The sequence below is a fragment of the Anastrepha ludens genome, chromosome 6 (assembly GCF_028408465.1).
Source record: "Anastrepha ludens isolate Willacy chromosome 6, idAnaLude1.1, whole genome shotgun sequence".
Taxonomy (NCBI): Eukaryota; Metazoa; Arthropoda; class Insecta; order Diptera; family Tephritidae; genus Anastrepha; species Anastrepha ludens.
The window spans coordinates 17,572,767-17,586,731 of NC_071502.1; the positions used below are offsets into that span (position 1 = coordinate 17,572,767).

Sequence of the window (13,965 nt, forward strand, 5' to 3'; positions counted from 1 at the left end):
CCATTGGGTGCCGTATGAATTGAAGCCAAGAGACGTTGAACGCCGTTTTATGGCATGCGAACAACTGCTTCAACGGCACAAAAGAAAGGGTTTTTTGCATCGAATTGTGACTGGCGATGAAAAGTGGGTCCATTACGACAATCCAAAACGTCGGGCAACGTATGGATACCCTGGCCATGCTTCAACATCGACGTCGGCGCAGAATATTCATGGCCTGAAGGTTATGCTGTGTATCTGGTGGGACCAGCTGGGTGTTGTGTATTATGAGCTACTGAAACCGAATGAAACGATTACGGGGGATGTCTACCGACGACAATTGATGCGTTTGAGCCGAGCACTGCGAGAAAAACGGCCGCAATACGCCGATAGACACGACAAAGTTATTTTGCAACATGACAATGCTCGGCCACATGTTGCACAAGTGGTCAAAACATACTTAGAAACGCTCAAATGGGATGTCCTACCCCACCCGCCGTATAGTCCAGACCTTGCGCCATCCGATTACTATCTCTTCCGATCGATGCAACATGGCCTGGCTGACCAGCACTTCCGTAATTACGATGAAGTCAAAAAATGGATCGATTCGTGGATTGCGGCAAAACCGACCGAATTTTTCACAAAGGGAATCCGTGAATTGCCAGAAAGATGGGAAAAAGTAGTAGTAAGCGATGGACAATATTTTGAATATTAAATTTGTAACCATTTTACGTCAATAAAGTTTCAAATTTCGAAAAAAACCGCACGAACTTATTCATAGTCCTATTAGAAAAAACCTTTTCTATGGTTTTGGTGTTTCATGTACGGCGATTCGAATCTACAGGGTTTGATTGAAAAGTAATAAGCCTTATTTTTTTTAAACATTTTTATTAAACCTTTTGGCTTATACAACTAATATCTTCAAAATAGGACCCTTGAGCGTCAATAGACCGCTGGTAGCGGTACTTCCACTGCAGGAAACATTTTTTTAAACTCTGCCGCGTTCAATTCGGCTGTCACAGTTTTTTGGATCGCCTCGATGGAGTCGAAACGCCTCCCCTTCAGCTTTCTTTTCAGGCGCGGGAACAAGAAGAAGTCCGGAGGGGACAGGTCTGGGCTGTAGGGAGGATGGGGAAGCACCGGAACTCCCATCTTGGCCAATGCAGAGGTGCAGAGGAAGGCGATGTGCGCCGGCGCATTGTCGTGATGAAGGGTCCAATTGTTGACGAACCCGGGTGACGCGATTTTTCAGCCAAAGAAACACTTCTTTGTAAAATGCCGCGTTTACAGTGCTTCCTGGAGGTACAAACTCCTTGTGGATTTGATCGAGTAACGTTGCTCCAACGATCGCTGCATTTTCACCACTGCAATTCCTAATACACTTTTAAAACAGCTTTCACGCGCGGAGCGATGTTGACTGCACCGCTGTTGCCAGCGAACTGGGACCGGTTTCTAGTGGAAGGGGAAGGTCCAACGATCATTTTCCACCACCAGCCGATTCGGTTGATCGCTTGGCAGACGCTCCGCGAGGAAAGGCTCATTACCATTCAATCAAACCCTGTACTTATGCGTTCTCCGAATGGTAGTCACACATTAACCCATTTGGCTACGGTGGCCGATTATTCAAACATATTTTTTTTAAGAAAAAAGACCTCAGAACTTTTTGCATAAATGCAGTGTTTTTTCTTTAATTTCGAAAGAGGCACTCCTCCTAATGGGACACCTTATACTCGTATACATGTATGTCGTTGTGCATGCATAAGTGAATAAATCGTTAATGAATTGATATTTACATTTTCGTGCAGTAAAATTGTCCCAGCTATTTCCGTTTTTCGATCGTTAACAAATTTCCACCCAAGTGATGAGCGCATCTTTTGACCGTACACACACACACATCCTGTTCATCAAGAACCACCACCATCCATAAATAAGTCAAGCGCCTGGCACGTCTGTTTAATATATTTGCACAAGTGACTATCAGGCTTCGGATCCAAGTCGACCAGTGTCGCTTTGGTGAGGAAGGTTTTGCCATAACGCGGCATTACTACACAATATTTGGACAGTGGCGACTTCGTTAAGTGTCTGAAAAGAAAGATACATTTGAAATATGCCATTAATTACGCGCCATGCGCCAGCTGTATGCGTTTATAATTCCACTCACTGTGGCTGTGAATGCGGCTCTGGATTGCACATGGAAATTTCCTGAAACGCCAGCATAATCGAACAGTCCAGCGCTGTGGCGCCCAGGAGATACGCATCCGATGGCTCCAACTCATCTGTAGTGAGTTGTTGTTGTGATCGCTGCAGTAAGCCTTTTAAGGCATTGTATGATTTTTCCGATTTGTGTGCATGTCCGGCAGCCTGCAGGATGGGCATGTTACGCTGCGAGACGAAAGCGCAGCAGAAATGAAGAGAACGGAAGATGAATTGAGTGAGAAATGTGATAAAAATGTCACTTGAATGTAAAAAGAAGTATTGACGATACAGTGAAATGTAAATTAAACAAAAGGCGACAGCCGCCAGCCGCCAACCGGCAACCAAAAGCCGAAGCTGACAAGCTGTCCAAACAAATGCCGACCAAAAGCACAAAATAAGCTGGGCGTGCATGTACAGATATGCACTTGTACAGTTTACCAGCAAATGCAGATGTGTAGATGTGTGCGTATGTGAGAGCGCTTGTTAATTCGATTGTGTGTTTGTGATGGCCTCGAAGTCGTGGCAACTTTTCATTTCATTACCTTGGCCGGCATCCAAGTGGAAATTACTTGCTACATACTTCTCGACCAAACACTTGAGTGGCAGCTTTTCATTTTATTTTGTCTACCTTTTTATTAAAATTAGGGGTATGACTTGCGTTTTAATAAATTTATAGTTTCTTCATACTGAGAAATGGTGAAAAACAAAACAAAAAAAAATACCAGTCTAACGGTTAGACTCGATAGAAGTGAAACCTTCCGTAAAACAAACTGAGAGAGAATGAGACGAAAGCAGCATTAGGAGCGGGATAATTATAGGTTCATTATAATATTGTTACAAAGTTCATATTTTATTTTCTTCATTTTATTATTATTCATCCTCAATGTTTTCAATTTCAACAAATGATACGAGTGTCATTGTCAACATATCTTTGAAATACCGCGTCAATTGTTGTTTTTGATCTAACTACACTTTGATCTTAGCCATAAGGCCGAGAAGCGATAACCATACACAACCAACAAACTACCTTGTCAATACATTTTCTAATAAACCTTTTGAGAATTACACGCTCACAAAAATTAATGTACGAAATATTTATACCGATTCACTTAAACTGACTTTTAGTATCTAAACCAAAAATAGAAATGCCAAAAAACTGTTTTCAATAAATAATCAGAAATGTCCTACAATGCAAATTTCAAAAAAAAAAATTTTTTTTCTTGTGATTCGAACCAAGAATTTTGGATCGAAAGCTCACTGTCGGCCATACTGTCGGCGCTGGCCTAAAAGTTATTTAATTCGTCGCTACGTTTGTATGTAATATTCGTAGCCAAGAGGGTCGCTTTTTTCGTTTCACTTTTTCTCATATCACTCCCAACGATTCTAAAGAAGTTTTCACTTCAAAAAAACTGGATTGGTTAGAAGTTCACTCAATTGATAAACTTGAAATGGTATCAGGTTGGGGTTTTTTTTATTTCTTTGCGTAAATGGTTTAAAACGGTTTTATGATCGATCTTTAGCTACTGGCGATGCTGATCAACTTCGATTATTTCTGTGATTTTATCGGCATTTTCAACATTTCTTTAACACCAAAATGCCTGGACGAAATCGACGAAACGAAAATTGCACTTAATTAACAGTTGCAGTATCGGCACCATAAATACCATTCAAAATTTCAGCGGCCTGGCTTGCATGAATGCACCAACAAAGCTTCGGATGAGAACTTCCTATACTGATGAAGACCCCTGCAAACGAATTAAGGATCACGATTTGAGGGTATGCACCTGGAATGTCCGGCCCCTTAATAGGGAAGGTGCCTCTGCCCGGCTGGTTGATTTCCTCCTGAGGGTAAAGCCTGGCATCACTGCCATTCAACAGATGCGATGGACGCGGCAAGGCAAGAAAACAATAGGACCTTGCGACGTCTCCTACAGCTGCCATGTAAAGGAGTGCAAATTCGGTGTTGGATTTGTTGTGGGAGAGAAACTTCGTCACTAAGTACTGTCGTTCACTCCGGTGGACGAGCGTCTCGCAATAATCTGCATCGAAGGATGGAGCACCGAGCGCTGCCCCTGCCACGATATAAAAGTGCTTGGCGACTTCAACGCCAGAGTGGGCAAGAAGGTAATTTTGGTCCCACAGTCAGAAAATTCAGCCTGCACAACGAAACATCCTGTAATGGACAGAGGCTGATCGCCTTGGCCGGGGCCCGAAACATGGTAGTCTGCAGCACCAGATTTCAGTATAAGATGCACCAAGCTACCTGGCTGTCCCCTGATCGAAAAGCGCGAAACCAGAGCGCTCATGTTGTGATAGATGGAAGACACACTTCCAGTGTTTTAGGTGTACGTACGATCCGAGGAACCAACATCGACTCGGATCTTTACCTTGTTGCAGTTAAACTGCGCACACGCCTCTGTGCAGCAAAAAAAGTGCATCTACCTACGCTACCTGTTCAACATCGAAAAGCTGCAATCGACAGCCAGAAGATTCGCCACTCGACTCTCACCCCTGCTCTCAAAGAGCACTGCCCAACAAACCGGCATGCACGAGCAATGGAGCAACATTTCTCGTTCCCTACGTACCGCCGCCGAAGATGAAATCGGATTCCGGCGCGCACGGAAAAACAGTTGGTACGACAAGGAATGTCATGCTGCCGCAGAAAGAAAGGATGCCGCCTATAGAGCCACGCTGCGATCGGGCGCAACGCGAGCCATGTGGGACCGCTATAGAGAGCTGAAAAAGGAAGAGAGACGTATTATCCGAAAGAGATGCTGGCCAATAGAAACAACGCCCGAAAATTCTACCAGAAAGTTCGGCTGCTTACAGAAGGTTTTAAGACCGGGGCGTTTTCCTGTAAGAACAAAGACGGCGATCTGGTGACTGACATCCAGAGCATACTTAAATTATGGAGGGAACACTTCTCGAACCTCGAAGAGAATGTGAAGATCCCGATACACCAATCGTTGACGACGGAATTGTCGTTCCGCTACCCGATCATGACGAGGTGAGAATAGCAATAACACGGCTAAAGAACAAAGCCGCGGGCGCCGACAGACTGCCGGTTGAACTATTCAAACATGGTGGCGAGGAGCTGATAAAGAGCACGAATCAGCTTCTAAGCAAAATATGGTCGAATGAAAAGATGTCTGCCGATTGGAATTTAAGCTCTAAGTGTGCTCTGCCAATCTGTGCCAATTACCGCGGGATTGGACTTCTAAATATCGCCTATAAGGTTCTAGTGAGCGTATTGTGTGAAAGACTGAAGCCCACCGTCAACCAATTGGTTGGACCTAATCAGTGTGGCTTTAGCCCTGGAAAGTCTACCATCGACCAAATATTCACAATACGTCAAATCTTGGAAAAAACCCATGAAAGGAGAATCGACACACACCATCTTTTCGTCGACTTCAAAGCTGCAATCGACAGTACGGAAAGGAGTTACCTGTATGCCGCGATGTCTGAATTTGGTATCCCCGAGATGACGTTGCTCAACACCAGCAGCGCCGTCAGAATTGGGAAGGACCTCTCCGAGCTGTTTGATACCAAACGAGGTTTCAGACAGGGTGACTCGCTGTCGTGTGACTTCTTTAACCTGATGTTAGAGAGGATCATACGAGCCGCAGAACTTAATCGCTCAGGCACAATTTTTTATAAGAGCGTACAATTGTTGGCGTATGACGATGATATCGATATCATCGGCCTTAACAACCGCGCTGTTATTTCTGCCTTCTCCAAACTGAATAAAGAGGGAAAGCAAATGGTTCTGAGAACAGAAAACAGTCGGCGCAATCGCGTATCGGCTGTTGAGTGTTATGATTTCGAGGTTGTAAGAGGCTTCGTTTATCTAGGAACCAATATTAACACCGATAATAATGTCAGCATTAAAATGCAACGTAGAATATCTCTTGCCAACTAGTGCTACTTTGGACTAAGTAGGCAAATGAAGTAGTAAAGTCCTCTCTCGACGAACAAAACTAACACTCTACAAGGCTCTCATCATGCCCGTTCTAACGTACGGCGCAAAAGCGTGGACGATGACAACATCCGATGAGGCGTCACTTGGAGTGTTTGAGAGAAAGATTCTGCGTAAGATTTTTTGACTTTTGCACGTTGGCGAGTGTCGTAGGCGCGGGAACGATGAGTTGTATGAGCTTTACGACGACATAGACATAGCGCAGCGAATAAAGATCCAGCAGTTTCGTGGGCTGGGTCATGTCGTCTGAATGAAATCAAACGCTCCGGCTCTGAAAATATTCGATGCGGTACCAGCTGGTGGTAGTAGAGGAAGAGGAAGGGCTCCTCTGCGTTGGAAAGATCAGGTGGAGAAGGACTTGGCTCAGAACCAGAGCCTACCGCACCCGAACTGGCTGGAGCTCGTCTGGAAGCTCAATTGACAAATTTAACATTGGCGTGTGCAACTGGCGCCGGTTAGCATGAGAAGTAAATGACTGGCGCGCTTTGTTGAACTCGGCCAAAATCGCGTAAGCGGTTATCGCGCCAATCAAGAAGAAGAAAAAGAAGTGCAAGTAAATTTATAATTTATAATTTTATAAGATAAATCAAATTCATGATACTCATTTTTCATGCCTCCGACTACCTCTAACTGTTTATACAAGAACCTTTCTAAACCTACTCAAAAATTACGAAATTTTTATTCTTTTATCTGTTCCTCCGTTTTCACAAAGAAGTGCGAAAGTCATACCCCTTATGTGTGTGAGTATGCACGCTTGTGTGTGTGGTTAAGTAAATGCTCTTAAAATGTTGTTGTGCTTACAATGTTGCATTTTTACCGTTATTTACATATGCACATTTTCAACTCTTCTTCTGCAGCATTTGCCACTTTTATTATTGTTCTTCATTTTGTTGTCGTTTTTAATCTTATTTGGTTTTATTATTTTTTTTTATAATTCTTATTTTTATTTTACACTTTGCGCTGCTTTGTTCCTTGGTTTGCTGAAAAGTCATCAACTCGTTGAGTGTAAATCCCACATTGGTGTGCCATGTTGTCCCTTCTTATTTCGAGCGGAATCCGAGCAAACACACAAGCGAAGCACACACGCGCGCATTTGCACACCCACACACACACATACATATTCATTGTAACACTTAAACTGTACATTACCTCACCTTGGACAACAATTGGAGATGCAAAATTTTTTGCAGGACACAATTTTTCGGTAAGCACAGCATTTCCACTTCAGTGATTTGTGCTTGCGAATATGTCTCCGGCGCCACTGCCCTTGTCATCGTCGTCAGACCTCTCGTAGTCGGACGTGCTGTTGCGGCTGCGGCTGTGTGGGTGTCTTCTGCACGATATATTGGCATTATCTTACTTTCTTTCAACTTCTGCTCTACTTCCCCCGCTACCCCAACGCCCTCCTCCTTCTCCATTTGTTTGCGTCGCTCCGAAGTGGCGCTTAAGTGTGGCTGACCAGCGACAGTTTTGGCCGTTCCACCACAGTCAGCAGCGTTGTCATCGTTTATACTGCTGTTGCTTTTGTTGCTTCTGCTGCTATTACTGTTCTTTTTGCTATTGTTAGCCGTGTAGTCCCTCAGCAGACATGCCACCATCAAATCCTTTAAAAGCTGTATTTGGCCGCTGTTGCACAATTTTCGCCATTTTTCACATTTTATTGTCAATTTTGTTGGTGTTGTTGTTGTTGTTGTTGTTGTTGTAAATAGAATTGCAGTTTTCATTGCAATGTCATGTTATGTTATGGATGTGGCGCGTTGACGACGAGTGTCGGTCCCGTGCCAAGGTAGGTGTTGGCATTCCATCGAGGGAAATTGCATACGAGGCAAAGTGGATGGATGGTGGAGAGTTGGCAAAGTAGAAGTTTACAAAAGCGGAAAATGTTTTCAAAATATATATTTACAGTGGAAACGAAAAATGGTTGAATAAATAAATGAATTGTTTAGTTTGCGTTATTTATTGAATTTTTTTTCTGGGGCAGAGGAGAGGAAAAATGGAAAAATGAAAGTCCCAAAAGTGTGCAACGAAATGTGCAGCAGTAGGTCCATTGTGGCCGCACTCAACTGCAAATGTAATTGCGCAACTGTGGCTGTTCCATTTATTTGCAGTTTAAATACGAAATATGTGGCAAATGGCGGGCACAAGAGGTACCGTATTTTTAAAATTACGTTAACAAAAAGCATTTCAAATTTTTTTTTTTTTTTTTTCAAATTATTTAATAGAACCAACTTCTGCAGTTAGTTTTTCAAAAGCAATTAAGAAAAAAAGGAATTTAAATTATTAATTGGGTGTTAAATTTTAATCGATGTTACGTTATTGAGGGGTTAGTTGCATGATACTCGTATTGGGATACAAAGAAATTTTCCAGGTCTCAAAGTATATATACAGGGCCCGCCATCTATCGTTGCGGATTTGAACTAGGTATTATTTGAAGAATGGTAACACTTAGCTGTCATCTGATTTGACAGAAAATTAGTTTTATTTTTCCGCTGAACGAAAATGGTGTGTTCCAAGAAACTGAAGAGGAGGATATTGGTGGCATTTGGTTCCAACAAGATGGTGCTACTTGCCACACAGCGAATGCTACGATCAATCTTTTACGCACTGTCTTCGAAGATCGCATTATCAGCCGAAATTCTGATATTGTTTGGCCGCCTCGGAGCTGCGATTTGATTTCGTTGGATTATTATCTTTGGGGTGCCGTCAAAGACCAGTGTTATGCCAACAAACCAGCAACAATTGATGCACTGAAGACCAACATACGCGATGTCATAGCTGAAATACAGCCGCATACAATCGAAAATGTGTTGAAAAATTGGGCCGATCGTATGGGATGGTGCATGGCTAGCCGAGGCAGCCATATGAATGAAGTTGTGTTCCATATTTAACCGGAAGGATTGTACTTCAAAATAAAAAAAACAGTTTGGAAAAATATTGAGTAGTTTCTTTTTTAAAGCATTTTTAATTCCGTAAAGTTATATGGCGGACCCTTTATAAGTGATGTTCCTGTAACTCTACGCTACGCTCATCCCAATAGCTTGTCATACTCTTTGTTGTTCAAACATTTTTTTTTTGTTTGTCGGGACAGAGTAGCAGGTACCGCACTCAGACACAATAATCAAGTCCATTGCACCGCACTCAGGGTTCCCTTTTTATTTTTCTTTAAATGTACCCAAACTCCGAAGAAATCTAAGTAGATCTTGTGGCGCCAAGGAGCCAAGGTGGTCGCTTCTTAACACATCAGTGCCAAAGATCTCAAGCCTGATTCGAGCGAATGCCGGGCAGACGCATAGAAAGTGGTCCGCCGCCTCATCCGCCTCTCCACATGCTGGACAAAGTGCACTGTCTGAGATGCCTACCTTTTCCATGTGCTTCGCCTATAGAAAGTGGTCCGTCATCAGTGCAATCAGCTGCCTACAGTCCCTTCAGCCTTCTGCGACAGTCGGTTGGACATGACAGGCAACATCAGTTTTGTCCATCTGCGAGGATCTCTCAGCCTGCCAGGCTCGCTTGTGGGTTAAAGTAACCCATTTGCTAACCGTGGCTTTGATGGCTGCAGAAGGGAGTGGCAGAACGGGCTCCGCGCCAAGGAAGTTAGCCTCAGAGCCCGTCCTAGCTAAAGAGTCAGAGGTCTCGTTACCCGCGGTTCCATGTTAGCATCAGCGACCCATGTTAGCATCAGAATATTATGTCTACCGACATAGTTCAACCTGGATTTGCAGTACTCAACTACCCTTGAAGTGGTTGGAGGGCTGTCTGAGACCATGAGCGCAGCTTTGCCATCACTGCAGACACATACAGATCTACCTCTCCATCTGCTTTCTACAACAAAGTTCATCGCTTCTTGAAAAGCATCCACCTCCACTTGAAACACAGATATGTGCATTCCAAGAGCAAAGTGCAATTTTACCCCGCTGGATTCCACGTCGTCACCAGAGCCGAAACCGTGCTCGGTCCGGGAGCCATCCGTGAAAATGCGATAACAGTGCTTGCCGGGCGCATTTTCAGAGTTTGACTACAATTGAGCTTCTGGCAGCTCCACCCTGTAACTCTTTCAAGTACGACTCTTGATGGCATGGAGTCACGAGGCCATGTCGAGAATCGTTGGATCGAAGTCCATGCCTACTCTCGTCGCCCAATGCCGGACAGGGGCCCGTACCAATTCCCATTGTGTTTCAGCATGCAGATAACCTTCAAGACCTCTCCTTGGATGAAAACATCAAGGGGTGGTAGGCTAACCAGAGCTTTTAATGCTGGGCGGAAAAGCGCCGGTGCAACAGATGGCCATAGTGCGTTGTAGTTGCAATGAGGTCCTCCTGACTCCTACAAGAGAGAGTCTACTCATCCAGCCCACTGATGCATAGGTGATAATAGGTCTAATCAGAGCCGTTTAGATCCATAGGACCATGCTATGAGAAAGACCCCACGTTTTCCCAAAGACACCTTTGCACTGCTAGAAAGCTGTCAGTGCTTTGAATGTCTTTGTTTCAACGTATGACTTCCAAAGGAGTTTACTACCGAGGATTACTTCAAGATATTTGATGCCTTTGGATAGCTGAATTGTGACTCCGTATAGCTTAGGCAGAACGAGTCCATCAAGCTTCCTCCTTCTGGTAAAGAGCACAATACCAGAAACATTGTCTGCGATGGTTTTTTGTCATCAACTGTCAACATATCGTATCAAATTTCTTGCTCTTAGCGCATAATTTAAAATTTTTCTTATCTGCTAAGGACTGAATGGATGCTCAGAAGCTTCAAATCGGCTTGAGAAATTTTCATCGATAGTGCATGAAGACGCGTCTGTCTTCGAATATTAAAAAATGTTCATATTCATTTATTTTCTTTATAATTTATTCATTTAACATTTTTGAGGAGGGAGTCTACTTTGAATTCCTCCTACACCATCCTAATAATGCACTACGAAGTGTAACAGAGTTTAAGGATCTTGGAGTTTTATTCGATTTCCTTTCGTGATCCCATTAATTTTATTCTTTCAAAATCGTACGCGGTTCTAGGTTTTATCCGAATTGTCTGATCCGTATACCTATAAACTGCTTTCACTTAGAGTACGCTGTTAACATTTGGAGTAAGTCTTCACTTGTCCTTGGGTGTATCGAGTAACTGAGTTTGTTGGGCCCTGGAAGAGACATGCGTGCTTGGCCCTGACGATAATTAGTTCGTCACTGTTCTCACCAGCGGTTAGTAGCCTCTCAGAGAGTATGAAATATATCCATTTTACAATGGTTTGACAGAGGAACTTATTGAGTCAAAAGTGGCATTACCAAAAACCTCCTCAATGTCCACGATCACGCACGTTGTATACTCGTCAGTTTCCAGCTCGGCTTCAATCTTGCTAGAAGATCGTGTAAGAATGATTCGTGTAAGGCATGATGTTGATTTCTACTAAGTAGACTGCTCAGCAATACCCTCACTCGAATGTTTTTCCTTACCACTCGTTCTAGCCTTTTCAACCAGAACGATGTCAAACTGACTGGCCTAAAGTTTTACAAATGATGGCCGAAGTTTTCTCCGAACAGCAATGAGAAGTCCACCACCTCTGGCACATCCAAATTTGACAGGTTCACGGTCTTTTCGGAAAACATCATAAAGATTGAGGTCAAAAATTTCACAGTCGAAAAAGTGTTCATTCAGCCACGATTTAAGGCACACAAAGTTATCAAAGTCTAGGAAAGAATTGCTCATATAAATAGTCGACCATTTAGTCTGATGTCCAGATATATTTTGAAAATACACTTTTAATAATTTATTACTAGTAGTACTGGAGTTAGCTGCGGCAGTTGCGGAACTTGAGGTGTAGCACATTGAGGTGACACATTCATTAAAGGTGGTGGCACTAGACCAACAACAATGTTTCGATTGTCAAAGCAAAGTGCAGCAAAAGTAGAAAGCAAATCATGAATTCGCTTGGTTTCATTCTGTGCTGGCAGCCACATGAACACGGCAAAAGAAAAAAAAACATATCAGCTGATTTGCCAACACCATCTCTAATAGATTCGCCTTGAGTCTATACTTTCCCTTTCTTTCTGTTACTTCTTTCCCCCATTACTCCTTTCCCCCATTACTCCTTTCCCCCATTACTCCTTTCCCCCTTGACTATCTACGCATTTATTTACTTTCAGTTTCGAAACTATAGGCTTTTTAGCCTGAGCCTTTTAGGAGTTACCAATTTCTCGGTGCTCTTTGGCTCGCCTTTTTCAAATTTCAATTTCAATGGGCCACAAAACTACATACCTTGAAATTTTCTAAAGATTCTGTTTCATTCTGTGCTGACAGCCACATGGACACGGCGAAAGAAAAAAGCATATCAGCTGATTTGCCGATACCACCTTTAATAGATTCGCCTTGGGAAAAGTAGAAAATAAATAATAAATCCGCTTTGTTTCACTCTGTGCTGACAGCCACATGGGCACGGCGAAAGAAAAAAGCATATCAGCTGATTTACCGATACCACCTTTAATAGATTCGCCTTGGGAAAAGTAGAAAACAAATAATGAATTCGCTTGTTTAATTCTGTGCTGACAGCCACATGGACACGGCGAAAGAAAAAAGCATATCAGCTGATTTGCCGATACCACCTTTAATAGTTTCGCCTTGAGTTGGAGCGATGTTTTTTTGAAAAGAAAGAAGTGAATGAACGAATTCTTACATTCGCAGCAACTCGTTACCGCACAGTTGCCACACAAATCAATGCATTGCGCGAAACCAACTAATTTTCATGTCTCCACATTCATGCTTACGACTTACCCAGGGAAGAAGTGCTCAATTAAATCGTCATATGAATGCTTTTCGCCGTCATATATTAAAATTCCATTACGAAATATTCTTAAATTATTTTGTGGGCATTGCAGAAGTGCATCGATGGCCGCAAGCATTTTGGCAGGTACACTGTGAGAAAATTAAAAAAAGGGCAAAGCGATCAGAAGTAAATAATAGCAAATGCAAATATGCAGTTATAAGAAAAAATAAAATAAAAAAAATTGTAAAAAATAGCTACGAGAATAAATTATGCATAAAAAGTTCGAAGTTTTCGAAACAAAAACTTTTTTGGCATAATTCAACAATCAAAAGCGGCTTAGAGAGGGCGTCTCCCCGCACTTCATCATAACTTCCGTAATACGCATATCAGAATTCTTTTAAAATTCCAACAGATGCCGCAAAACTTACCCGGAAAATAACGCCATCGGGCAATAAGAAGTTCGCCTGTTGATTTTACCCGTGCGCAGCTGCATGTAAAAATCACAAAAAAAAAACAAAAAGAAAAAAACAATAATAATTTAAAGAAATCAGAAATAAAAAAGAGACGCAGCCGGAAAATGAAATCAGTATAAAAAGCGCAACACGTAAATGCGCGTACATAAAAAGATGCAAATACTCGTACAAGCAGAGCATAAAAAGTATAAAACGAAAGCGCAGGAAGGGCGCAGAGCAACTGAAAACAAGGAATCTGTTTGCGGTTCAACGACTGAATTTGCATAAGAAATGCTCTCCAGCAGTCGACCAGAAGAGCAAAAGCAAAATACCCGTGGCAAGACAATAAAGCAGCACAGCACAGCGCGTTCAATGACAATTTTCACTACGCCAACGTGCTGCACCGGCGGCGACGGAAGAATGGATATGGCTGACAGCAGCTCCAATGTTGCTTATACCACGTGGCAGCCAATGCTGTGGGGCAATTGCACGAAATAAAAACGGAATAACGGAATTATTTGCCGGCAATGCTGCGGCAAGCCGGTTGTCTAACGAAGTATTATCATTTCTCTGCGCGCTGCCTTTTATGTTTTCGCTTTTTATGTTTC

The 13,965-nt window shown here is 42.8% G+C and overlaps 1 protein-coding gene across 5 annotated transcripts in view; it reads right to left on the minus strand.

The window, feature by feature from the left end:
- LOC128866436 (calcium and integrin-binding family member 2) overlaps positions 1-13,965 on the minus strand; it is a 61,597-nt gene that overhangs the window by 30,550 nt on the left and 17,082 nt on the right. For 3 of the 5 annotated variants that reach the window (XM_054107159.1, XM_054107158.1, XM_054107157.1), the window contains 5 exons: positions 13,334-13,392; positions 12,914-13,054; positions 7,303-7,774; positions 2,138-2,358; positions 1,651-2,058 (listed from right to left, as the gene is read on the minus strand). In XM_054107159.1, the coding sequence (XP_053963134.1) occupies positions 1,881-2,058; positions 2,138-2,358; positions 7,303-7,774; positions 12,914-13,054; positions 13,334-13,392 (1,071 nt within the window). In that variant the 3' untranslated portion in view covers positions 1,651-1,880. Of the gene's footprint in view, positions 1-1,650; positions 2,059-2,137; positions 2,359-7,302; positions 7,775-12,913; positions 13,055-13,333; positions 13,393-13,965 lie in introns of those variants that run through there. The other 2 variants (XM_054107161.1, XM_054107162.1) reach the window with 1 other exon arrangement.